We start from the raw sequence: 24,453 nt of genomic DNA, 5'->3' as shown, positions 1-24,453 counted from the left end.
CTTCCCTCTCTCAAAGCAAAGCTCAGTTTGGGGAGATCTCGAGGCAAGAAGATTAGATGGGAATCCAAAAGGGTATGGTGTCTAGGGGGAGAGGGCAGTGATAAAAGTTAATGATACATAAGCCTTTGAAAGGAGCTTTCCCCATTACACCTCTATGGTAGGGCACAAGTCTTTTGTAGAGCTTTCAACTCACTGCTTTCAACTCCAGCCTGATTGCACCCGGGGTGTATTTCATGTGTGATGGGTAGATCTGGAGGGATGTTGCAGATATTGCCCGACCCGGCCTTGGCTGGAGCCCCCATCTGTGTTTGCTTCCCCTGCATGTTATGACTCTGGATGCGAATTCTTGTTTATGGTCTGTGTTATTTGCTCTGATCTGGGAGATTGTGCTGCTTTCTGCTGAGGTACTGAAGTGGTGGTGTCCTCTGAACCCTTCTCTGCAGCTCTGGCACGCGGAAGTACAGGATGAGTCACTGGTTACAGTCTCAGAGGGTATGAATGCACAGGCTAATGCTATAGAGGTGCTGTCCTCCTCACACGTGGCATACTTGGGGTGTTCACTGGCAACTCACTCCCATCTGTAGTGGAAATAAGTTCAAGGACCTAGAGACAGAAAAACGCTGAGGAGATGACAAAAGGTTGGATGGCAGGAGAGCTGGGTCAGGATCCTGCCTTTGCTGTTCATGTTCTCATTGTCCTAGGTGAATCTCCCTACCCACTCCAGTTTCTCCTTTTCTAACAAGGAGCTGGTGCATGTGGCAAGATGCTTCAGGTTCAGTCCTTGCATCGACTCCTTTCTTCTTGGAGGTTCGGCTGGTGGTAAGAAAACTGCTGGTCCTGGTCACAGAGGTGGAGTAGGGTTGTGCAGGATGGGAGAAGCTGCTCTGTCCAGCTTATTGGAGAGACTCTACAAAGAGAGAGCTCCTCAGCTGTCCGCAAGGAGAGGGAGGGTATCAAATGGTTTCTATATCAAAACCATGTCCAATCTACTCTGCTCTTCAGTCTGCTTTCTCTTAAATTTGAAAAACCTGTAGTTTGGAGGAGGGAAAAAAAGGATTTGGAAGGCAAACTTTGGGTGTGTGGGGAGCAGATGTGGGGATGGATGCTGCCTCCTGATTTATGAGCGATGGAAACTGCTGACGCTGAGGGAGGTGGAGCGGGCATGGTAGGGTGCTTGCATGCTCTTTGCTTCATATCCTCCTCCTCTGCTTCCATCTTGTGCAGATAGGAAGGAGAATAGAGATTACCTTGGAGTCCAGATTTGTCCTGGGAAAAAAAGAGTAGATCTGAGCAGCTTTTCTGATAAAACATAATTGTTTAGACAAACTCTGGCTGAACTCGCTTCCTCCTGCAGCCCAACACGCAGATAAATGGGGTGGAAGTGGGAGGCCGAGTTCACAGGCTGCTGAGGCTCTCCCTGAGGTCGCACCACCCCTAAGATCCCCTGTCCACCTCTTTTGGTGGCCTTGGAGAGATGAGAGGACACAGCTGAGTGCTGAGGATGCTGCCCAGGCTTTAGGTAGTTCAATGCAGAGGAGATCTTGGTAATGCAGTGCATCAATGCTGGGAGCAGGGAGTCTTGGGAGGTCCTGGAGGGCACCATTACGTCCATCATGGCTCATCGGCAGAGGATGGACTTCTGCTGCCTGTTGGTTTGTGGGAGGTGAATTTGCTCCAGCCATTATCTCTCCAGACCCAATGGTCCTGGGTGTAGGGTGGCTGGGCAGAGCCATGCCCCAGATTTCATTTTGTTTGGACTGGAAATGAGGAGACAAGCAGGATGTGGGTGGGATGTGGCCGCAGGAGAGATGTTGTCATGCCCTGTGTGGCTCCTATGGAGGTCTCCAGGAGTCAGATGAAATCTGAGATCCTGCTGTAATGCTGATGTTCCTCCCACTATCCCTCAGGGAAACGGTCCTCTTTGCCCTACTTTGTGTAGTAAATACAAGTTTATTTACAGCCCAGAAACTCTTGCCCTGAGGCTGGGAGGTTCCTGTGTGATCCTGAAGGAGCTCTGGGGTTTCCTCTCTGCTTTGTGGCTTCAGTTCCTGGTCAGAAAAGTCTTGCAAAGGAGCAGTTCTGTGGGTGGGAGCTCAGTGGAGCTGAGGCCTTTGAATGGGCCCCGGGGCTTGGCTTTATTTCCCTGTAGCAAGGACGTGTGTCCACGCATGTCACCTGAAGAAAAAGAGCTGTGAGGTGATAACCAGTGCTCATGTGTGACATGTGAAGCAGCCAAGGACAGCAGCAGGCGATGGGCTGCCATCCATCTGCCTCCCTCCTTGGTCCCTGTCATCCAGCATCACCCCAAAGCCCATGTTTGCCTTGGACCCTGGGTGATTTGTTCTCTTTTCTCGTGTTGGGCTGAAGCATGGCCAGGGTCCTCCTCTCTGGAAAAGGGGCTCTTGGGGATGCTGCACAGGATGGACCCTTCCTCTGCACACAGGACCTCGTGTGGAGGAAGAAAGGATGTGGCTGAGAGGGTGCTGGGATGGGACTGAGCTCCGCTGACCTGGCTCTGTGGGGTTCCCAGCTCTGCCCTGGCACAGCCCAAAGCTGTTCTGCAGAGCTTCAGGGAATGGGCATTTGGTTTTTCCACTTGGAAGAGTGGGAAGGGTCTCTTTGGGGTTATTTCAGCCCATTTGTGGGACAGACAGTCTATGAGATGGTTGGTTGAAGAATGAGCAAACCAAAGCCAACATTTGGGCTCCTCTGCAAGAGCAAAGCTGGGAAAGCCTCAAATCGTGGACTAGCAGACAAGGGGGACGTGGCTGTGGCTTTGTGCTGGGGAGCAGCGCTGCGTCCCTTGGGAAGGACACAGAGAACATTGAGTTTATCCTTTTCCTTCTCATTTTTACACATGCACAGTTAATTTTTCTCTTACTGTCTGTGGCAATATTTGTTTTACTGCTCTGGGGCAGCAGGGACTGGAGAGAGGTTTCACAAACTGAGTTTTCCCCTGACAGACCCCTCCTCTGATCTCGCACTTCCAGCTGCCAGATTGGTGTTAAAACAGCTTGCATCCAGGCCGAAAATATGAAGGGCAGAGCAATGCCTTGCAGGAAATGGCTTAAGCTTCCTGCTCCCGAGATGGTGTGAGTGTTAAAACAGAACTGGAGAAATATTAGACATCCTACATCCGGCACGGCAGAGGAGAGCGACCCTGGGGTGATGTGATGGAAAGCCTGGACCCCCCAGCTGCCTGCGCCCCGCAGCTTCCGGCAGGATGAGGGGCCCTGACAGTGCCCCCCGGCCCCATCCCCTTGGCTTTGTAGGGGAAAAATGGCCAAATTGTTTCCTGCTCCACTGGGCTTTGCTGTGTGTTGGTTTTTGTGGGAAATGTGTGGGGAGAGCTGGTCAAAGGTGGGGGGTAAAGTGTCAGTGGAGTGAGTTTCCAGCAGAAAATGAGAGCTGGGGAAGCACTGGGCTTGATGCAGTGTTTGCTGCCTGTTGATCTGCCACCTCCCAGTCTGAAGTGAAAGGCAACAGTGTAAAATAAATGTTCAGGATTTGAGTTGGTCCCGTTTGTTTGGGGCTGGAGCGGGACCTTCCGCATCTGTCAGCGGAAACCACTTTGACTTATTGGCTTAATCAGAGGCAACTTCATTCTTCCAGCCCAGATTATTTCCCACTTCGTGCTGGCTGAGCACCATCTACCTGGCCAGGCAGGGAATAGCAGCTGGCTGGCCAGGACAGAGATGCACAAGGGTAGAAGAGAAATGGGAGTATTTGTGTGCAGGCAGCAAGGAGGGGAGAGGGCAGTGGTTCTGCGGATCAGGGTTGTCCTTGCTGGAGCTCTCTGATGGAGCATCTTCAGATGTAGTTCATCTCTCTGGGGATTACTGCCCCGTTATGGAAAGCATCTCCAAACCCCAGTTTGTTTGCTGGAGCATGGAGATTTAGATAGTTTTATTCAAAATGCTATCAGTTGGCTAAAAAATACCTACCCTGTGTGGCTGGGAGGCCAAAGTTGCAGTGTGGAAAAGAGGCAGAGCAAGCAGGGTATGATTCAGAGCTGGTGTGAGTTCACTCACTCTGACTTCCTCCTAACAGTCACTGGGAACCATAAAATTGCTCATAATGGAAGTAAAATGAGACCTCTCACACCCATGCTGGGACCTGAGTCGCTTTGGGAGGCGTTGTTCCAGCCCTAGGAGCAGAAGCAGAGCATGTGGGTGCCCTCTTGGGTGGGCTTACCATGAATGGAGCATTATGCAGTGCTCTGAACATCCTCCTCCCCGGCTTTCCTCCTTGACCCTTTCTTTCCCTCCACCATTTCACGTGGGAGCCCTGGCCTCTCTGCAGAGCAAGGATCAGGAGGGGTAAGTCCCATCCTCAGCAAGCAGCTCCATGCCTGGGGAGGCGGGTAACACTGATTGCTGATGCTCACCATGGCACTTAACCCCCTTAAGCCCCCAGCAGCACAGCCCTTGGGATTTGGCTAAGCACACCCTGTTTGTTTTCCCAGGTTTTCCATGGGGTGCTTTCACTGGGAAAAGCTTTGGCCAGCAAACTTGGGGGAGGGGAAAATGAGGCTGATTTAAATCCCCAAAGTAGTTACAGCTGGCTGAAAGCTGTGTTTGCAGCCCAGTAATGCATCAGTGGTGCCCTCTGCTCTTGCACAATGTGGTGGGGCTGGTTAAGGCTTGGGGAAGGGGAGGTATGAGCCAGCCCTGGTCCTGGCATTGCTTCCTGCAGGCAGGGCTGTGGGGGCAGGAATGGAGGAGTGGGCTGGATGGGCTGCATTAAGGCTGCTGGACCAGCAGGGCAGATGCTGTGGCTGTTTTGGGGTATAAATATTTGCCTCAGAGCCATCCCCGTTTGCCTACATGGCTGCAACACTGTGCAGGGACCAGCAGGGTGGTCATGCACAATAAGGAGGGGATGAAAAGGATTTGCTGTCCCAAATGGAGCTGGGTTGAAGCCCATTGCTGCCCTGCTCACCCTGTCCTGGAGCAAAACCTCATGGATGGAGCTGGTGAAGCAGATACCCACACAGCATCCTTGGGTCCTCTGGGTGCCCTTGGGGAGGGCAGATGGAGGAGGAATTAACTGGAAAAGGAAACATTCTTCCACAGAAGTGTCCTGGAGCCTTTCAGGCGATTAAGCGTCCCCAGCTTCTGCTGAGCAGCTGTGGTGTAAGTGTGGGTCCATAGGAAGGAGCAGATGCTGCTCTGTAAATTGCTGTGTGCTTGATTTATTTTTCTTCTTCTTGTTGGCTGACCCCTGGGGCCTCCTCCCAGCCCTTTTCTCTCTGTGACAGCATCCCTGCACAGGATGAGCCCTCCTTCCCACGGCTCCCGCAGAGGGATGCAGAGACCCAGGGCTGAAGCAGTGGGAGAGGCACGGGAAGATTTGGAAACAGCCCATGTGGGGCAGAGGGCAGACCTGTACAAAGGTCTGTAGGGGGACCAAAGCTTATCATTCAGATCGCTTGAAATCTGAAATGAATGGGCAATTTGGGGCCCAAGGAGTGAGTTTTAGCAAGTCTCTGTGAAATGCTGTGATCCTGCCTTGCCCACGTGTCTGCAGCAGGGTGGGTTGGGATGGGATAGCAGGGATATCCATATCCATCTCGCAGCCGGTGGAGTGGGGCTGTGCTGGACCTGCCTGCGGCCTCCGAGGGCTAAACACAGCACCCAGCCCTCAAAAGGGCAAAGACCGAGAGAGCTTGGCCTGGCCAAGCTGTCACAAGTTGGTACTTGGTCCTCAAACACAAAACCTGTGAGGTGGAAAGAGAAGAAACAGATATTTTCATGCTTTGAATGTGCATTCCTGTTTTTTGTGCTTTAGGTTTTGCCTATTTCCTGGTCCTGGCAACCCAGAGGGCTGTTAAAGTGGTTATTTTAAGGATGCTTTCCAGAATCTCTGGGATCTGTGTGCCGGGGCTCTAGGAAGAGTCTGGTGGGATGTGGCTGCTGGTCCCTGTTCACAGGGTGAAGGAGGGGTGCTGGGCTGTGGTGTTTTGACTCTTCTGGTAGACACAGCAATACCTGGTGTATGACCTCTATACGCCCAGCTGCAGCCAAGGTGCTTTATGCATCATTTAGGTGGAGGTCTTTCCAGCAAATGAGTTGCCAGGGCCATAAAAGAACACAGGAGCATTATGGTGGCTTCCCCCAGCCCTGCTCTCCAGCAAGGTTGTTTCCTAAAATTCCCTCCCCTCGCATGATGGAGCTGATTTATGATGGGGGTTGGAGGAGCTAGAGTTGTCCACTGTCCTGGCAGGACATGGCTTTCCTTCAGTAGAAGGCTTTCCCTTGATGGGGTTGGAGGCATAGCTGGTTTCCCCATTGCTCTTCATCTAAAAAAATAAGTTTGTATCACTGCCCTTGCTTGAATGATCCCAAACTCTGGATTTGGGGGTCTGTTCGTGGAGCCCTCAGTGATGCTTTTCCTTTAGGACCAAAAACATGACTAATGGCCAGCGCCCCAAGAGTGCTCCTAGTGCTGTGGGGATGTGGGGGGACATGGGCCCCTGGGCAGTGCTCTCTGCTCTTGGCTACAGGAGGGTGTCAGAAACAAGTGCTGTATCCTGCAGAGCTGAAAACCTCAAAACGAACGGGGACGTGACCTTTAAGAGAGCGAAGCCACTGCATTATCTGCAGATCATTGCTTGGGGAGGAGGGTGGCTCTGAGTGGAGCTCGGGTTGCTATGGGGCTTTCTGCTTTCATGAGGTGATGGGGCTCAGCTTGGTGTCCAATTTGTGCTGCTCATGTTGAGATGAGGGTTTGAGAAGCTGGTGGGGACCGTGGCACTGGTGCATCGGAGCCAGGGACACATGCTGCTGTGGGGCAGAGGTGCTGCCTCCCCTCCTTGTGTACTCATGGGGACTCAGAGGGACTTACAGTCTGGAGCATCCCCTAACCGCGTTCTCCAGTCCTTGTAGGAAATGCAGGAGAGTTGCTCTGATACATTCCATGAAAGGATCTCCCTCCACTGGACCACAAAGCATGATCTGTTGTTAAGAAGTTAGGTCTGTGTGTGCTGTAGAGCTGGGGATTAGGTGTAACAGAGCCAACCAGGTACAAATGAACCCCAGAATAAAAACACACGCCAAGTGTGCATGGTGGATCTGAAGAAATGTTTATTTTATTCATACCTAAAGCCAAGCTCTGCTTTCTTAGAGGTGACTATCTCTCCAGCAGCTCCTGTGGTGGTTCCTGATGATCCATTGAGAGCTTATTCAGTAGCAGCTACTAATTTGGGTGTTTCTACTTCCCCAGCAAATGCACCCATCTGCCTTGCTGGCCTCTGTCACACGTATGTGGACACTGAGCTCTTGGTCCTAGTGCTGATCTCGGTCTATGTATACATAATGCTCATAGAGTGATGGTGAGACCTGGGTGCAGGTGCTGGGAGCTTTGTTCTCCACTTGGTGTGATCATGGTGCAGGTCTGCTCCTAAACATTTCAAATATTGGTGCTTTTATATATATATATATATATATATATATATATACACTGAAATCTCTTGGGGAGTGTTGCAGCCTAATTGGAGTTAGGTGCCTAAATTCCTTTTAGGATGTGTGTCTTGGCTCTTCTTAGCACTGCCCCATCACATGATGCTGGAAGAGCATCAAAACCCAAGGTGTGCCCTGTCATGGGGACTGGGGTGATGGGACTAGGTGAGGTGAGGGAGGAAGGGGCTGGAAGTGTCATTATTAGTCTTTAGAGAGCCTCAGGGCCTGGCTTGATGTTGTGGTGATGCTGGAGGAAGATGCCCAGCACAAGCTTATTGGACCTGGGGTAGAAGCTTGTATTGCATGTCCAACACCATCGGTGTCTGCACCCAAAACCTGGCTGTCCTTTAGCAGAGCTTGGCCTTCCAGGGCTTGCCTGAGTCCTGCTGCTACTGGGAGCATGCAGCGGCCAGGCCAGGCGTGTCGCCTCACCACGTGCATGTGGGCAGGGGCAGAAACACTCAGGAGAGGACCGTGTGTGGACTGTGGGCCATAACCCTCTTGTTCCCCTGGCCTGCTGCTTTTTAATGCCTCTAGGTATAAAAGGAGAGATTTGGAAATATTAATGCAGTTTCTTTCACGTCATGATGGAGCCCATCGCAAGCAGACCTCACGTTACTGTTACTTCTTTATTCAGTAGGAAGTGTTTCTTCAAACAGCAGTTTATGATTAGGACATCTCAGCTCCAGGACTGCCACCCCACCTTTCCTATTTCTCTCTCCAGCAATTAAGCAGCTTGAATCCATCCAGCCCGTCATCCAAACTCCTCTTTAAGCTACAGGATGTCCTGTGAGGTTACTGAGCGCTTGAATGAGGGGCTTTCTGGGCTTGGCAGAGGCTGAGCAGACCCCAGAGAGCTCCCGTGCTGGGGGAAGAGCCCGTTGCCAAGTCGTAGGAGGAATTCCCACGTTCCTGTTCCTTCCTGTTGGCTGCCAAACACTTGTCCTGTCCGCGAAAGCTTATGTATTTGGTTGGATTTAACCTTTGTTCAAAGAAGTGAGTAACAGAGATCTTTTACTTTTGGTTTCTGGGTGTAAATTCACGATTCGGCAATAGTTTTGTATGCACAACACGATTCTGTGGTGGGAAAAGCTGGAGGAGAGACAGAGTGACTTCGCTTGGGTGAAGTCCTTTATAGCAGAACTGGAAGCCTGCAGAGCAGTTACCCTTCCTTCCTGCTCTAATGAACCCCCAGACAAGGCTTTAGGTGTCAGCCAGACCTCACCATTTCGGTAGAAACAAAAAGGCAGCCCCATGGGATTTGGGATTTCTCACGCCCGGAGGCACTGCAGGTCCTGCTTGGACACGGACATGCACATGCTCCTGCCAGCAGCAAGCCTGCCTGGCTCTGAAAGCAGGGAGCAGTGGGGTTTCAGGGAAGGGAAATGCTCCTTTTTGTTGCTGTTTTTCATGCCTACAGCAGAAGGCACAGCTAGCACTACTTGTTTGTGCCCTGGACCTTCTTTTTACTCGCTGGTTTGTCTCCTATGGTATGAGTCCAGCACTAGTGATTGCCACCAGCCACATAACCAACAGCACCCGGTGCTGTCAAAGTGGTGTGTGAACCATGGCCTGGCCACCTCTGTGTGGTTAAGTATGAGGATGACCTGGTTTGGGAAACCTGAGGGTGACCCAAAGTTCAGCTCCAAGCTCCCAAACCCAGGCAGAGAAGAAAACAGAAAACCAACAAGTTCTGGGACTATGTGAATTATTTAATTTATTAAATTCCTGATGTTCTTTGCTGGTTGAGCCCCTCTGTGCTCACAGAGCTGCAGGGAGACTTTGCCACCGCTGGGCACAGTGATGTGCTTCCCCTCCTAGAGCAAGCATTGAGTTGTGTCACACTGGAGATGGCCAGGCCACCAGGTTCAGTTCCACGAGCCATGAACAGATGCATCCCATCACCTTGCATCCCACAGTGAGAAGTCACCCTGTTTGACGTCAGCTGTACGGCAGGGCAGCGTGTGGCCTCCACAAAGCTGGAATGACCCCATCTCCAACGTGATAGGATTTGGTTTTAATTAAACAGACACCCATGTAGGTGACCCTAGGGCACTCCTCCCATCAGGCAGACCCATAGGGGTGGGGAGGAGCCGCTGATGGAGTGAGGCGCTTGGTTGCTTTGGAGTGGGCTTGCAGTCGTCCCCTGGGGAAGCAGCGTGGAGAGGTTGAACCTTTTTTGAGGGTTTGCTGTTCCTCTACCAGCAATTCCTTCCTGGAGCTGAAGCTCCAGGGGAGCAGAAGAGGCAGGGGCAAAACCGAAGTCTTTTTGGCTGTGAACATGTGGAAGTCAGAGGGTTGTGACCCACCGAAGAACAGGAATTGGTAATTGCTCCCAAAATGACAAGCTGTTGATTGGAAGAAGTGCAGCCTATGGCTTTGCAACCAACCCAGGGTTATGACCGGTGCCATAACCCCACAGGCTTTGTTTGCATATCTGAGTAAGTCTCTGCTCTTCCATCAGTGCCTCCTCTTAGCACTCCCTGAAAATAGCCAAAAAAATTCCATCTTGGTGCAATTTAGGATATGCTTCAGCCTGCCCCGAGAACATCTGCTATCTGTGCATCGGGTGATATTAATCACAGCATGAATGTGGCCAAGTGTTAAACAGCAGAGCCTTCCCACCTCCCCCCTGCACATGAAGGTTGGTTCAATGTTCCAGCAATAAAATGAACCCAGCAGCCTGGGCAGGCGGGGATCTGGCAGCAACAACTGCTGTGTGGGATGAAGGGCTGAAGAACACTCTTAAATGGGCCAAGAACCCATGTAGTCCTATGACTCTTTGAAATCCCTGTGGTGTTTGAAGCTGTTTTTTAGTCCTGCTCATCTTCTGAATCTATGGTTGTTCCTGCTGCGTCTGCAACTGCTCCCTCTCCCCTGGTGCTTTGTGCTGAGGCAGTTTTGGGTGTAAATGCTGCTCCCTGTTTCCAGGAAGGTAAACACCCCTCCCTTGCCCTGCTTTGCTGTGGAGATCTCAAACTGCAAAGGGGTAGAGATGTTTCTGTTGTGCAGATGGAGGAAGGGAGTTGCAGAGGCTGCTGAGAAATGCGCATGAATCTGCTTGCTGGGAGGGTGCTTGAGTTTTATTGCGTTTTAGCTCCAGGACGTGGCTTTCTTTAATGTTGGGCAACGGGACTGGCACAGGGAATGTTTTTACTCCCCTTTTCTTTGGGTGACCACACAGGACTCAGCGGGAAAACCCCCAGCAGCACCATGTTCTTCACATTGCCCCCAAAGGAGAGCCCCAAGTTCCTCAGTTTGTGGCTGAGTTTTTTAAAACAAGCAACGAAACCAAAAAAGACAGAAAATAATCAAAACTGTCTCCAGTGCAGTTGGCTCCCTAACCACCAAGGCTGCCCTGCTTCCAAGAGAGGCAGCCCCAGCTCTGCTGCATGAGAGGGAGGGACAGGGAGGGGGGATAACTCTTGTGTGGTGCCTTTGATGTTGGAGGCTTTTACCTGCGTTACCCCGGGAGAAACTCGAGTGCTTTTCATGTCTGGTGGTGCGGGAGGCAGGGAGCCAGGAGGGATTTGCTTTGTGAGACCTTTACGAAGGGAATTGAGCAAAACTTTGCAGAAGTTGGGGGGAGACTTGCTGGGACAGCACCTGAAGTACGTGCTGAAGCATCCTTGGCTCTTGCAGACACCGGGCAGTGTCTGTTGTCCTCCTCATAATCCTCGGCTGAGTAAGTCTGAGCACTCTCCAGCCTTGGGGAATAAAACGTTGTGCCGGGGTCTCCATGGCCAGACCAGAGGGGAGTTGTGGAGCGGGCAAGCTGGAGCCCTGGCCGCGCAGTGAGTGCAAGGGAAGTTGAAGGGTAACAGGGTTAAAAAAGAGCAGTGGCTCAGCAAGGGGGAAATACCAGGGGCATGATGCAGGCATCGGCGCAGGGGAATGCTTTGTCAGGGCCTGTGCTGCGGGAGGAGGCAGAGCCCGCTGTACTGCCCGCTCAGGCTCGCCTGGGACGGGGATGTGCTGGGCTGTGTCTTAGGCAAGGAGTGGGAGAGGGGAGTCACAGCAGGCAGTGCTGGGTCCTGGGGGTGAGAAGGAGTGGCAGCAACCCCGACATGACCCAGGCGATGGGAAGTCCCTGGGGTGGCAGCTCCCAGCGAGCTGGGACCCCATTGTAGGCTGCCCTCACCCAGCTCCCGCAGCAAAAAGGACCCTGGTTGCTGGGGATGCCAGGCAAGGGTGCGAATACTGCCTGTGGAAGAGCCCGTACTGAATTTGGGAGCCCTGTCCCAGCCAGGGGGGTCAGTCGTGGTTGTCTGCATCTGTACAGTCTGTGGGGAGGGGCTGCTGCGGCCTCTCCTGCCTGGCAGCGTGGGGCTCTGTTGGCTTCGCTGGCTGCATTGAAGATGCTCCGGTGTTACTTCCCCTGGAAATCACATTTCTGTGGCATCGTGGGCAGCGTGTCTGCTGATGTAAGGGAGATCTGACACGTGGTTTTCTGCTCTGGAAGTTGGTTGTGAAATGGTAACTGATGGGGAAGGAACTGCCTGATGTTTGATGGGCCCTTGTCCTGGTGAGCAATGGGGAAAACCCATCTCCTGAGCATCCTTGCGAGTGCTGGTGGGTGGTGCGGGGCACCAGGCCAAGGGTGCAGCAGGGAAACCCTCCTCTCTTTGGCCCTTTTCTGTAGGTCTCAGTGTTCATGTGGGAAGTGCTCCCCAAAAGCAGCCTTCTGCTCTGCCCTCCTCTCACCCACACAGCCCCAGTGCACACACAGCAGCCCCAAACCTGAGCTTACCCTGGGCATGCAGCAGCCCCAAACCTGAGCTTACCCTAGGCATGCAGCAGTCCCAAACCTGAGCTGCACCCTGTGCCCAGGTAATGCATCTGCCTGCACAGGGGATGTGCTGGAGGCACCCGCAGCCCTGGGGACACCCTGCACCCCCCAAAAAGGAAGGCAGGTGATGAGGGATGAAGGCAGCTGCCTGCCAGGGGCGATCTGAGCCCTTCTGGGGGGTGGGTTGTTCGGGCTTTGGGCTCTTGCCCCCGGTCCCCCCAGCCCCTCACCGTGGCGGGTGTCCGGCCGCTCGCTGTCCCCAGCGTGGGGCAGAGCCCCCGAGGCACGGGACTCTCCTCTCCCCGCCCTGGGAGCGTCTCCCGCTTCTTCCCTCTTTAATTGGCTCTTTTGAACCAGCCCCGTCCAACCCCTTCCCTCCGCCCTCCGCCTCCGGCCCCGGCTCCGCGCTGGAGCTGCGGCCGCCGGGTGAGTGCGGGGGGACGGGCCGGGGCTGGGGCCGGGGCTCGGCGGGCGCTCCGCGGGGCCGGCAGCCGGGTCACGCCGCGCTCCGGTCTCCCGTGGGTGTGCTGCGGGTGCACACCGGTTCTGTGCCTTTTGCTATGTGTTATCTTTTTCTATTTAGCCCAGAGAAGGCTCAGGGGGAACCTTCTCGCTCTCTACAACTGCCTGACAGGAGGTGGGGTCGGTCTCTTCTCTCAAATAACAAGAGAGGACAAGAGGAAGCGGCCTCAAGCTGCGCCAGGGAAGGTTTAGACTGGATATTTTATGCTGCTGTTAGAAGTGTGCTGGCTAAGGGTCCTGTTTCCCTGGTGCTAATGGCTGTGGGTTGGTTTGACTGAACGCCCCTGCGAGATAGGGGGGCCTGGGCAGGGTGATGGGAGATTTGCATGTGCAGGCAACGCACGACTGAGCTTTGGTTTTGAGATGACTGATGGCTAAGTCACCATCCTGTAACAAAAAAAAGCAAGGGTTGCAATTACATGTGAACATCTGAGCACCACTGCCTCATCCAGGTGTGATTCCAGACTGTAGGATACAGCATCCAACAGGAGTACAGCCATCCAGGGTGCGTACCTTGCTTACAGCTCTGCTGTAAGGGTATCCTGAATACATATAAAGACATGTTGGGATAGAAAAAATGTGTGGAGCACATTGGAGGACTGCGATAGCCCTGGGAGTTGTGACCCCTTCCATGCTTTTGTAGTTGCAGTCCATGATTTTCCATGTTGAGAGCAAAATACCTGTGTGGCTGTGGAGCTCGTGGGTGGCTCAGCTGTGGTGTGCTGAATGTGTTTGACCTCACAGCCATTAAGCACATATGTTCTCACTAGTATATGCGAACCATAGCTCCAAGTATGTAGATGTGGAGTTTAGTGGCTTGGTGGCTAATAACCCTGCAGCAGCAGTTCCAGGACACCTCTCCATGGGGAATCCAGACTTCCCCTCTCTGAGCACAGTGGAATTTTTATAGCCTTTGGTTTTAAATGCTGTGATTTCTGTATGGCCGTGATGCCACATCCAGCCCTGCCAAAGCTACACTGGGTTCCCAGAGAAGCTGTGGCTGCCCCATCCCTGGCAGTGTTCAAGGCCAGGTTGGACACAGGGGCTTGGAGCAACCTGCTCTAGTGGAAGGTGTCCCTGCCTGTGGCAGGGGGTTGGAACTGGATGAGCTTTAAGGTCCCTTCCAACCCAAACCATTTCACAATTCTATGGTATGATTCTATGTTGATCCTTGAGTAACATGTCTGAGGTTTGCTCCCCTGCGTGGGGAAGGCTGGGAAAGGGAAGGGCAGCTCTCCTGGGGGTTGTGACCTTATGTCTGAATATAACTTCATTTCAGTTATCTCTAAAATTTGGTAGGTGCTTTGTGGAGAAATAACAAGAACTGGACTGAAAAGGTTGATTTTGCCAATACAGCTCAGTGGCATCCCAGGAGTCCCTGTCCAAAAATCCCACATGGCATTTCAAGGTACCAGGAGGGTGTGGGGCCAGAGAGGTGGGAAGGAGTGGTGGCAGATCCCATTTGCTGCAGAGGTGTAGCTGCCAGGGCTACACAATGGGACATGTGCCTGGGTGTTGGCTGGGAGATAAAGGCAAGGACAGTTCGTCCTAATCCATAGTAGGTGTGAGACCATCTGCTTCCCAGCAGCATCCCTGGCTTTGTTCCCTGGGCTCCCCATCCTTGTGGGGAGCAAACAGAGCTCTGCCATTCAACCCCTAAAACTCTCTGGCTCATGCTGGCTCACCCTCATCCTCCCAAGATGTGTTCCCCACAATGCTGGGCAGTGTCGTGATGCTCATGGGTCCCTCCCCACGCGCCTTCATTGCCATCAGTGATTGCTATGGTGGGTGCAGCTGAGCATCACCTGGGGGGAATCTGGCAGTGGTGCTTTGTCCAGTCCCTGATGAATCCCATGAGAACCAATGCCAAGGTCAGGCTACTCTGGGGGTGCTTTGGGGCCAGCAGATCTTGCCTTGCAGGCTAAGGTGTCTGCATCCTTCTGTGTCCTGCTGCAGGGACGCTGCCTGGTCCAGCCACCTCCACCTGGCTTTCCCTTTCACAAACTTGTGGAAAAGTGATTTCTCTTCCCATTTTCCGGCCCCCCAAACTGGGTTAACTCTTTACAGATGCAAAACTTGCTGGAGGGGCCTGGTCAGGCGAGGCTGTAAAAGCCACATTTTCTTTGGGAATTGGATTAAGGCCCCTTTTTCTGCGCTGGGCGGATGCGGGTGACATGAAGTCTCTCTTTGTCCCGCATGGTATTTCTGGCCCAGCTGCAGTGGGTTAACCCTTTCTCATCCCACACAATCCTAGTGATGAATAGCCCTTTGCTAAGCAACGGGGACCTTTTCCCAGGGCTGCTGTGGGTGGAAGCGGGGACACTCGGGCTGTGTCCTCCCCATGTGCAGCTGGGGAGCTGAATGGCAAAGCTGTGATGCCTGGGTAGGGGACCATGGTGACATGTATGTCGGGAAAAGGACCTGACGTAATGCAGCTTTATGCTGCCTTTCTTTGGCATTTTAATCTGTCTTTATTCCCCCAGATAAACTGGTGGAGGGGGAGATGTGCCCCAATCCTGCACTGGGAGCAGAGCCCTCTTGGTGCCGGGGCAGCCTCAGGCTGCCTGGATAGCACAGAGGGACATGGGAAGGGACAAAAGCCACAGCGAACGCAGAGACTGGGCCAGCTGGCGAGAGCAGAGAGGTGCTTGTGTGCTGCTCAGAGAGCAATTGTCCTGGCAGTTGTGCTCCCTGGGGTGCTGGTGCCCAGCCAGGCCCTGGCACTGTGCTGGGGGCAGGAGCATTCTTTTGTCAGGAGAAGACTTAATTCCCAGCCAGCAGCAGCGCCATGGCAGGCAGAAAGCACCCGGACAGCTCCAGGGAAGCCCTTGGCTCCCATGCCCAGGATCTGAGGAGGCAGCTTGGTTTGGTCTTGGCTCTAATCTGCTGTGGCTGAGCAGAAATGAAGGTGACTGCATGGCTGTGCCTTGGGAACTGGTGGCTCTCGGCATCTCATGCCACGCACACCCAGGGCTTGGGTCCATTTCACCTTTTTTCCTCCGCTGTGCCGCATTGCTGCATCACCTTGGATTCACCCCCATTGCTCTCAGCATGTGAGGTGAATAAACATGGCTTATGTATTTATGCAAAAGCCAAATGGCAACAGGGACCATCCCTGCTGGGGCCGGCTCCCTGCAGCACGGATACTGTGCTGTTATCAGGGCAGCCTCTGATAAGAGCAGAGCAGGGATCTCCCCACAGGGGGTCCTGGACAATGTCAAACAGCACCAGGAGTTGCTCTCCAGACCTCCTGCAGCAGTGGGCTTGCAGACCACAGGTCTGGGTTCTCCCTGTGCCCCTCCGCTCTGCTCAGCGTTGGGACATGATCCCCCCAAGGCTGTTGGAGAGGTGCCGCCATCTCCCACATCTAACCCAGGAGCAGATGGGGACTGAGCGGGACTCGCAGCACTGGGAGCTGCAGGAAGGCAACGCGTTTCCCTCTCCCCCGTCCTCCTCCTCTCCCTGCTTCTCCTGACCTTTTCCCATCAAAATACAAAGCACTATTATTTGTGGAAAAGCACCTCCATCAGAGAGGACAGCTGGCCTGCAAGCAGCTTGCTGGGGATGGGTTGCTATTAATTAAGCTGCAGGAGACAGCCCGGCAGCTTGGCAGCTTGAATGGAGTTTTCCTTCTTTTCAAGGTTAGGGTGCCCTGAATTCTTTCTTTTTTACCTCCGAAGGGAATTTGTAGGTTTAAAAGGAGAAGCACACAAAGGATGGATAAAGGCCCTTTATGTGCAGCTTACACAGATGCACTGCTGGCGATGAGTGTGCAGAAGGTCTGCAGGGACCCTTAGGACACCCCAGCACCCACTTTGAGCTTGGTTTGTACCAGGTGGATGCTGTGAACCCCAGGGATGTCACTGCCTGGGCTGCGCTGCAGCATCTCCTTGCCATTGCCTGGGCATCTCCACGTCTAGAAAGGAGATCCCGCTTTGGGCCAAAATAGAGTTTAAACTGCTTGAGCGAGTTTACTTGAACTGTGGGGTGAGCCAGGCAGATCGGTTTTCCACTCTATACCATTCCCCCTTGCAAAGGTGATTTATTTCCGCCAAACTCATCCTCCACCCTTGCTGCTGAGTCCAGTTTGACCATGCTGCTGGTGATGTGAGAAACAGGCAGCGGTGGAGGATGCTGGACCCCTGCGAGGTGCCCCTTGCTGTGTGAGACCCACAGAGGGTCTGCCTGTCCCCCCTCTCTCCGAAGGGCAGGATATTGGGGTTTGGTGGAGCGGGGCTCTGGGACGCTTGTCGGGTGATGTACAAAGGATTTTGCTTTACCCTTTTGAGAGTAATTTGTCCTTTGTGATAGTCTGGCTGAGGGTGTCTGGGGAGTAGATCATACTCTTGAGGAGGAGGGATGAGGTTTGCTCCTAGAGAAGAGGCAGGAAGGTGCATTTCCTCTTGCACGGCTGAGCTGTGCCATCTGCAGAGCTGTCCTGGACCCTCCTGAGCAGCAGCGTTTTGGTGCCAGAGCAGACCAGTCCCTGCTGAGCCAAACCTGTGCTAAGACCTGCGGTGGGGGGGGAGTTGCCTGGAAGATGCTGAGTGTGCTTTGTGTCTGAACTGTCACGTCAGTAGCAAAAATGATACCGCCTGGAAAGGGGAAGGATGTTCAGAGGAATGGTTTTTTTCCTTGCTTTTTCCAAATATTTGTGACCCCAGAGTGGTTTCCTAGCAAAGCCCACTCCCTTCTGGAAAATGATGGATTGCTCAGGCACGGTGAGGAGCCTCCTGCCTTCCCTGCTCAAGTGAGCAGACACTGCAGATCCTCTGCAGAAGAAATGTACCAGAGGAAGGGAGGCTGCTGCAGGGGCACTGCTGGGATGTGACACTGGGAAGTGAGGCACGGCTTCCATGGGGAGCGGGATGCGGTGCTGGGAAGCGAGGCACAGCCTCCCTGGGGAGCAGGATGCAGTGCTGGGAAGCGAGGCACAGCCTCCCTGGGGTGACTAATGCCAAGGACACAGCACCCAGCTGCGTGCGCTGGCTGATGGCAGCATGTGGAATTATTCCTTCCTTCCTTCCCTCCTGGAGAATGGGAGCAGGCTGGAGGTGTCTGGCTGGAGAAGCCCCTGGTTTTCGGTGTGGTGGGAGCAGGAACAGTCCTGGTGCCATGTGTAACGTTGGCTCAATGGAACGACCATGGTTCAGTGATGCTGGCAGGTTTGGTTGCCTGCTCCCGGCTAAGGCACAGAGGGGTTGGTGGTGGTTGCTCCCTGCGCTGCCTCAGGTTGTCCCTGCTCTGCGTGATGGAGCCTGCAGCGCCCTGAGATGCCCCCGGCAGCGCCTGCATCTCGTGGTACCTGCTGCTCCACTGCTGTCTCTGTCTAGGGAGACTTAAGCCACCAACTAACACCTTTTATGAAGGAACTGGTGTGATACCTGCAGAGATGTCTCTCTGACATGGGCTGCTCAATGCCAAAAGCCAGGTAGCTTGAAAGAAAGAGACAGCATCAGCTATAGACATGGGAGCCCACTACAGCCAGAAGGGAGGCAATACTGTTCTGTAGGTCTTACAATTACAGATCTTCTGGAGAGTTATCCTGCACGTTCAGAAGGGACCACAGCAGCTACCTGCCAGAGCAGTTCCCACGTGGTAACATCTGCAGACCTGCAGCCAGGCTCTTAGAGAAGCGTTGGGGTTTGTTTCAGATGTTCCTGGTGGTACGGGATCCTTTCTGCTCCTGCTGGAAGTGATGGTGTCTCTTTCAGTGTGTAAAATGTCACATTTTGGTCTTGTGGTCTGCAAGCGCATGACCTTTTCTTGGTCATGCTGCTTTCCACTGAGCTTGCTGATTCTTTACCAAGGTCTCTGGATGTGCTTTTCATTCAGCTATTGATCAGAGATTATAAATATAGCTGCCTGGATTTCCAGCTATCCATCAAAGTCATTGGGGACTTGCAGGTGGTCAGCACTGCTGCACTACTCAAACAATCAAATGATTTACTAAGCCCTAACGCACTTTTAACTGGGGACTGGTGCAGTGCAGTACAAACTGGAAATGTCCTTTCAGCATTCCTGTGGAGGTGACAGGACATCCTGAGGATGTCTTTAGAGTTGGGCAGGTTGGGGTGAAACATGATCAAGGCCAGGTTGGATGGGGCTTGGAGCAACCTGCTCTAGTGGAAGGTGTCCCTGCCCATGGCAGGGGGTTGGAACTGGATGAGCTTTAAGCTCCCTTCCAACCCAAACCAGTCTGGGATATGATTCTGTGTTGGCACCCTGCAGGTCTCCCCCACAGGCTGATAGCCCTCGTGGAGGTATCTTCGTTTGCAGATCTTGGTTATTCGTCGGAGCTGGGGATCTGTGATTGGAGTTGGGTACGTGTTGGCTGAGAGCAGATTGTTGCCTAGAATAGGAGAGAGCTGTGGTACTGCTGGAGTGGAGCAGGACTGTGTGGCCACGGAACAGCCCTGCTGTCAGGCAGTTTGCTGGTGCAAGGTAAAGGACAGGGATGGGACTTTCCACAGCATTCAGGTAGTAGGGAAACCATCCATCACTGGTGATCTGCTCCTGCTGCTGCCTCCCAACCCTTCCAGAGCATCAGTGGTAGATCACCAGTGGAGCACCTTCTCCAGTGAGCCCTACCAGCCCTTCAATAACACCCTGTGCAGTATGGCTGTGACATGTTTTCCTTCCTTGTTTTGGATTAGTTGCAAGACTAATCCAACTGGATTGACTAATCCAACTAATCCAGACTAAGAACTGGATCTGTAGTTAGTTCAAAACCCTTGGTAGGAATTGCAACAGCAAGAGGGCCTCACTAGAATTGCTCTAAAACTCTGATTATTACTTTTTTTAAGAGAAGAACAATGGGATTTTAAAAGTCTGAGTAGGGGATGTGGATCCAGCTCTTGGCTTTGTTGTAAGTTTTCTGCATGACCCTGGGCAAGTCACTTACTTAATCCTTCTCCTGTTCATCTGCACCATAGGGGTAAGGCTGCTTCCTTCCTCTGGTCGGTCCTGCCTGTTTGCAGAGTGAGCTCTTGCAACCAGAAACAAGTAGTGGGAGAACAAGTACAGCAGGGCCCTGCTCTCCATGCAGGAGTAGAGATGCTCCTGGAGTAACAAATCCCAGAAGTGGCTCTTTGTCACTCTGCAAGTGCCTCCTCTACACATACAGCCCCAAAGCCACCCAAGAGCCTTCATAAGGACAACATGGTTACCAAAGCCTAATGTATTTATTTGCTTTGAGGCCAAAGGATGACATTTTCTTGTCCTTCTGAGCTGCTTGCTCCCCTACCTTGGGTTGTTTCTGGGAAGGATGAGATATAAGTTGAAACAAAGTATTTTCTACAAATTAATCTGAAAAACAACTTGTACAGTGTGAGCTCGTATCCTGCTCCTCCTGCAGAGCTTCAGTGACTGAGGGCGGAACTTTGCTATAGTTGGTTGGTTTTGTTTTCCCCCCCTCACAGGTAAGACTAAAACATCATGTGGTTTCAATGTGAAAAAGTACCCCAGAGGAGCTGAGCATCCTGGGTTCACCCAGGCCTTGGTCTGGGCAAGTGAACCCCACGCTGGATGCTTAACACCTGCACAGCATTACAGATGTGGTTAATGTGAGGGCAGGGCCATGAAGAGTGGGTCACATCTGTAAAGCTCACGTGCACCTGAGATGCCCCAAGCAAACACAGCATCTGAGTGAGCACAGCAGAGCTTTGCTGAGCTGCTTTCCACCTCTGCTCCTGCCTTTCTCCAGCTAATGCAAGGCAGGAGGGACTTGCAAACAGACCCAGCTGCTCCTCGGGCAAGCCCAGTTTGGCATCTAGCATTGGATTTTCCCGGAGATTAAGGAGATTAAAACACTAATGCCCGCTGATAGGGGTTAAAGCTTTATTAAATCATAAAAAGTGGTGTAATCCAGCAGAAGGCTACACACAGCTGCAGTGTAAGCAGATTGAGGCTGGGTTTCCTGCCTGGGTGCTGGTGTGGAGGTTTCTCAGAGCTGTTGCTGCTTGTGGTTGGAAAGGGGGAAGGAAGGTGACAGCCACGAGAGAGACATGGGTTACAAACAGGGCAGGTTGTGATGCTGCTGGCACGGGCAGCAGGGTTTGCCTCTGGAGAAGTAGTTTGATAGTGGCCAGTGATGCTGATAAAAGGTCAAAAGGGATGGACAGGTACCAGCCCCTGGCCTGCAGGCTGTGCAGGGGGCTGTGCATGGGAAACGGAGTCCTCTGGGTATTGAGGACTGCAAATGTGCAAATCCGGCTTAGCCCTTTTGTTGCCTGCAGGCCTTTGTCTGCGAAAGCAGATCTGAGAACCGCAGGGAGCTGGGGGAAAAATCATCCCGAGATCATAGGATAGGTCAAAGTGACATACCAGAACCAGGGGTCCCAAAGAGGCAGGTTGGCTTTGCATGGTGCCAGTGAGGGAGGGAGAGCCCCTTCTGCCCCTGGCCCTGCTGAACAGAACCGAGGGGGCTTCAACCCTTACCATGATGAGCCAGGACCTCACACCGGTGATGGGAGCAGGGCCAGGAGGTGCAGCCACCTCCCTGCCCCATGCATCTTGCTGCCGCCCTTCTTTCCACTGGTGGAAGAGGTGGTGGTGGTGAGGCTCTGGTAATCAAGATACGAGGCAGGAAGAGCTTGTGGAGATAAGTAATATCTTTATTCAGCTTAACTGACATGATTTTAAAGAGCAGCCAGGCTGGTGTGTGTAGGCTGCTGTCTCCAGATGTGGCTCAGGGGTCTTCAAACAGCTGCGGAGCAAAGGCAGCCCACGGTCAGCGGCGTTAACACCCACCGGCGCTTGGTGTCGATCCCTACTGCGGGAATTCCAGGAGGCTGGGAAGCAAAAGGCAAGTTTTACCCCGGAGCACTGCGTGCCAGCAGGGCTGTGCTCAGCGCTGGGAACGTGCCCTTGCCCCTTGGGCTGCTCGGGATGGGACCGGCTTTGTCCCAGCCTCATTCTTTCCCTATGGAAGTCCCCAGCGGGTTTCCCCAAACGCTTCCGCCTTTGTTCCTCTATGGGCCCCGGGGAGCTGGAAACCGCCTTGGGGGCGAAGCAAACTTCCCGGGAAGAGGCTCCATCCCCCCCGGGCTGGGCTGGAGGGGGAGGAGGGCAGCGGGGGAGGAGGCAGGGTGATGGGGGAGGAGGAGGAGGAGGAGGAAGGGCGATGGGGGAGGAGGCGGAGGGCAGCGCGGGAGGAGGCGGGGAGCCGCCGGCTGCCGGAGCCGCCGCCGCCGCGGGTGAGTCGCCGGTGCCGGGGATGGGGGGGGAGCGGAGGGGGGCGCTCATGGGGGGGGGGGGAAGTGTTTTTTGGGGGTGAATTAATCAGGGGAAGGGCGTGAGAGCGCGGGGGGGTCCCGCCGGTTCCCACGCGGGGCCCCGGACACCCGAGCGCGGAGGGGGGGGGTGGGGGGAGCCGGGGCGGGGGGAGCCAGGGAGGGCTCATCCCGCACACCCCGCTCGGCCCCTCGCCCCTGCGCATCCCCCCCAAGAGGGGCCGTTGTTCGGGGCGGCCTGGCCGCGATGCCGGCATTGTCCGGGGATGAATAGCGGCTCTGTCCGAGAAGGGGGGGAACCTCCTGCGGGGTCCCGGCGGCCCTGCCCGCGCTGCTGCGCCCCATAAACGGGCTCTCGGGGCGTCTGGGACAGAGCTGCCCTTCGTGAAGAAAAGAACAAAGAAAAACCAAGAAGAAAGAAACAAAAACCTTACCCCTAAAACACCAAAACACACCAAAAAAAGGGGGGAAAAACCCAACAACAAAACCCCAAACAAAAAAAAAAAATAATTACAACCTAAACGAAGCCCCCGAGTGTAACCCCCCCCCCCCCCCCCCGAGCACGGGTTACTCCCGCACCTCGGGGTGCTGCTTTTCCCTTTGCCGTAGCTGCAGAAGTCAGCATGGGAGCTCAGCTGGGTTTGGAGGTGCCTGTGTGAGGTGCTCATGGGGGCCTGGGCCCGGACAGATTCCTCCCGCAGCGCTCTTTGGGCGAGCTGAGGCTGTGGAGCGCGGCCGGCTTCTTTGTTTTCAACATACAGAGCTCTGCGGAGCAGCAGCGGCGGGTGAGAGGGGCTTTCTCTCACCCAGGGGCTGGGAAGGGTCCTCCACATCCCTCCTGTGAACACCATCGCTCAGGATGGACAGGGGCTTAGGGCCTTTCCCCAGACCCACCAGGGAGTCAGCTTTATGGGGGTCCTTGTGCACCCCGAGCCTGTCTGTAGGGAGCAAGGGCTGCGTGGGGCTGGTTGATGGAGTAGTTTTTGCTGGTCTTGGCATGCAGGAGAGTTCCCTGGCGATGGGGTCATGCCCAGCGAGGCAGGGCTGGTCTTGAGGTCAGCTCTTGCTCCACCTCCAGGGAAGCTGCTTATGGAGGGAGATCTTGGGCTGTATGGCCCCAAGGACCTCCACGTGCCTGAGGCTCAGTTTGCAAGACTGGAGCAGACAAGACTTGGAGTTATTTATGATCATCTCCTTCCTTTTAAATTTCTCTGGGAAAACAAGAGAACAGCGTAACAACTCCTTGCAGGTCTCTGTAGGTGGTTTAGAGCTGCTGCCCCACGTGGTTGAAGAAACGAGGATGTGTAGTTGCCGGCTGTGCTGCAAGGGCTGGCACGTGTCTGAGCGGGGTATGGTGGTATGGGGGGTTCAGGCCTGGCACCATACCTGGGGTGCACCAAGGGAGCACGGGGGCTTGTGCCTGAGCCCCCAGGTGGCACTTTGTGAACACTTGAGGTTGCATCCGGGCAGAGCTGGCACCACAGTTCGACTTGTGGGATGAGCTCGCTGCATCCCAGCCCAGAAGCATCCGTGGCTTGGACCTTGCGGCAGCCGGAGGGTTAAGCCGGAAGGGAAGCAGCGGTGGGGAGCCCTGGAGCATCCATCTCTTGTAAGTGAAAGAGCTAGTGAGGGGTGAGCTGTGGAGGGCTGTTTCCGGAGTGGGGAGGAGACGGAAGCGCATGTGTGAGCGAGCTGGGACGGTTCAACATGCCGTGTGTGTCTGTGGCTTGTGCCCATGGCTCGATGCTATGGCCCTGTCTGGTCACTTACTGAAGTGCTTGCTCCAGAGCAGGAATCACTGCTTCCTTTTCTGATCTCTCAAAATGGGTTTATCCCCCTGTCGTGAGTGGAAGGCTTCAAACCTGGAGCATCTTGCATGCTCAGGGGGCACCTCTCTGACAGCTCTTGGGTGGATTTGGTCTAAGTAAGTGTAGTTAAGCATCCTCCACTATTTCTGGGTCGTGTTTGTTGGCACCTTAGTGGAGATACAAGCTGAGAAGGAAACGTAACTGGTTGGTAGGTGGGCCTGGGCTGGTGGCCAGCCTGAGGCCATAGCCTCGTGCCCAGGGATGCGAGGGACAAGCTCCAGCTTGGGCCTGGCTGTGCCAGCCAGTGCAGATGATTGCAATTGAAGAATAGAAACATCCCTAAGTTACAGTTTGGCGCTTCAGGGTCTGTGGTGGTGGCTCTGCATGCCAGGATGAGCCCTCCTCCGGGGTGCAGTTTCAGCCCAAGCTGTGTCTTGCATTCCCTGGTACCCACGCATCCCTCTGGGACCAGTGTGGATCTGCTTCGTGCAGCACTGGGGATCCCGCAATGGCTGTGACTGGGCAGCAGTGCCTGGGTCGCTCTGGGTTTGCATCCAGCCCTGGCTTTGCTACCTCCTTCCCTCCTGACTCCTCCTGTCCCCTTGGAAGAGAAAGCTGTGGCTCTGCCACCTCCTCCATGG

The 24,453-nt window shown here is 54.0% G+C and overlaps 1 protein-coding gene across 7 annotated transcripts in view; it reads left to right on the top strand.

The window, feature by feature from the left end:
- SEPTIN9 (septin 9) overlaps positions 1–24,453 on the top strand; it is a 138,293-nt gene that overhangs the window by 89,228 nt on the left and 24,612 nt on the right. The window contains exon 1 of one of the 7 annotated variants that reach the window (XM_030506189.1): positions 12,657–12,675. The exons of 4 other annotated variants lie outside the window; for them this stretch is intronic. Coding sequence is in view for 1 of the 3 variants with exons in the window: in XM_030506187.2 (XP_030362047.2) it covers positions 21,896–21,968 (73 nt within the window). In the remaining 2 variants the exon portion in view is untranslated. Of the gene's footprint in view, positions 1–12,656; positions 12,676–21,884; positions 21,969–24,453 lie in introns of those variants that run through there. 2 more of the 7 variants (XM_030506187.2, XM_030506188.1) reach the window with 2 other exon arrangements.

This window comes from Strigops habroptila, chromosome 14 (assembly GCF_004027225.2).
Source record: "Strigops habroptila isolate Jane chromosome 14, bStrHab1.2.pri, whole genome shotgun sequence".
Lineage (NCBI taxonomy): Eukaryota > Metazoa > Chordata > Aves > Psittaciformes > Psittacidae > Strigops > Strigops habroptila.
Note: the sequence above shows the minus strand (reverse complement) of the source record. Positions and strands in the feature narration are given on the sequence as shown.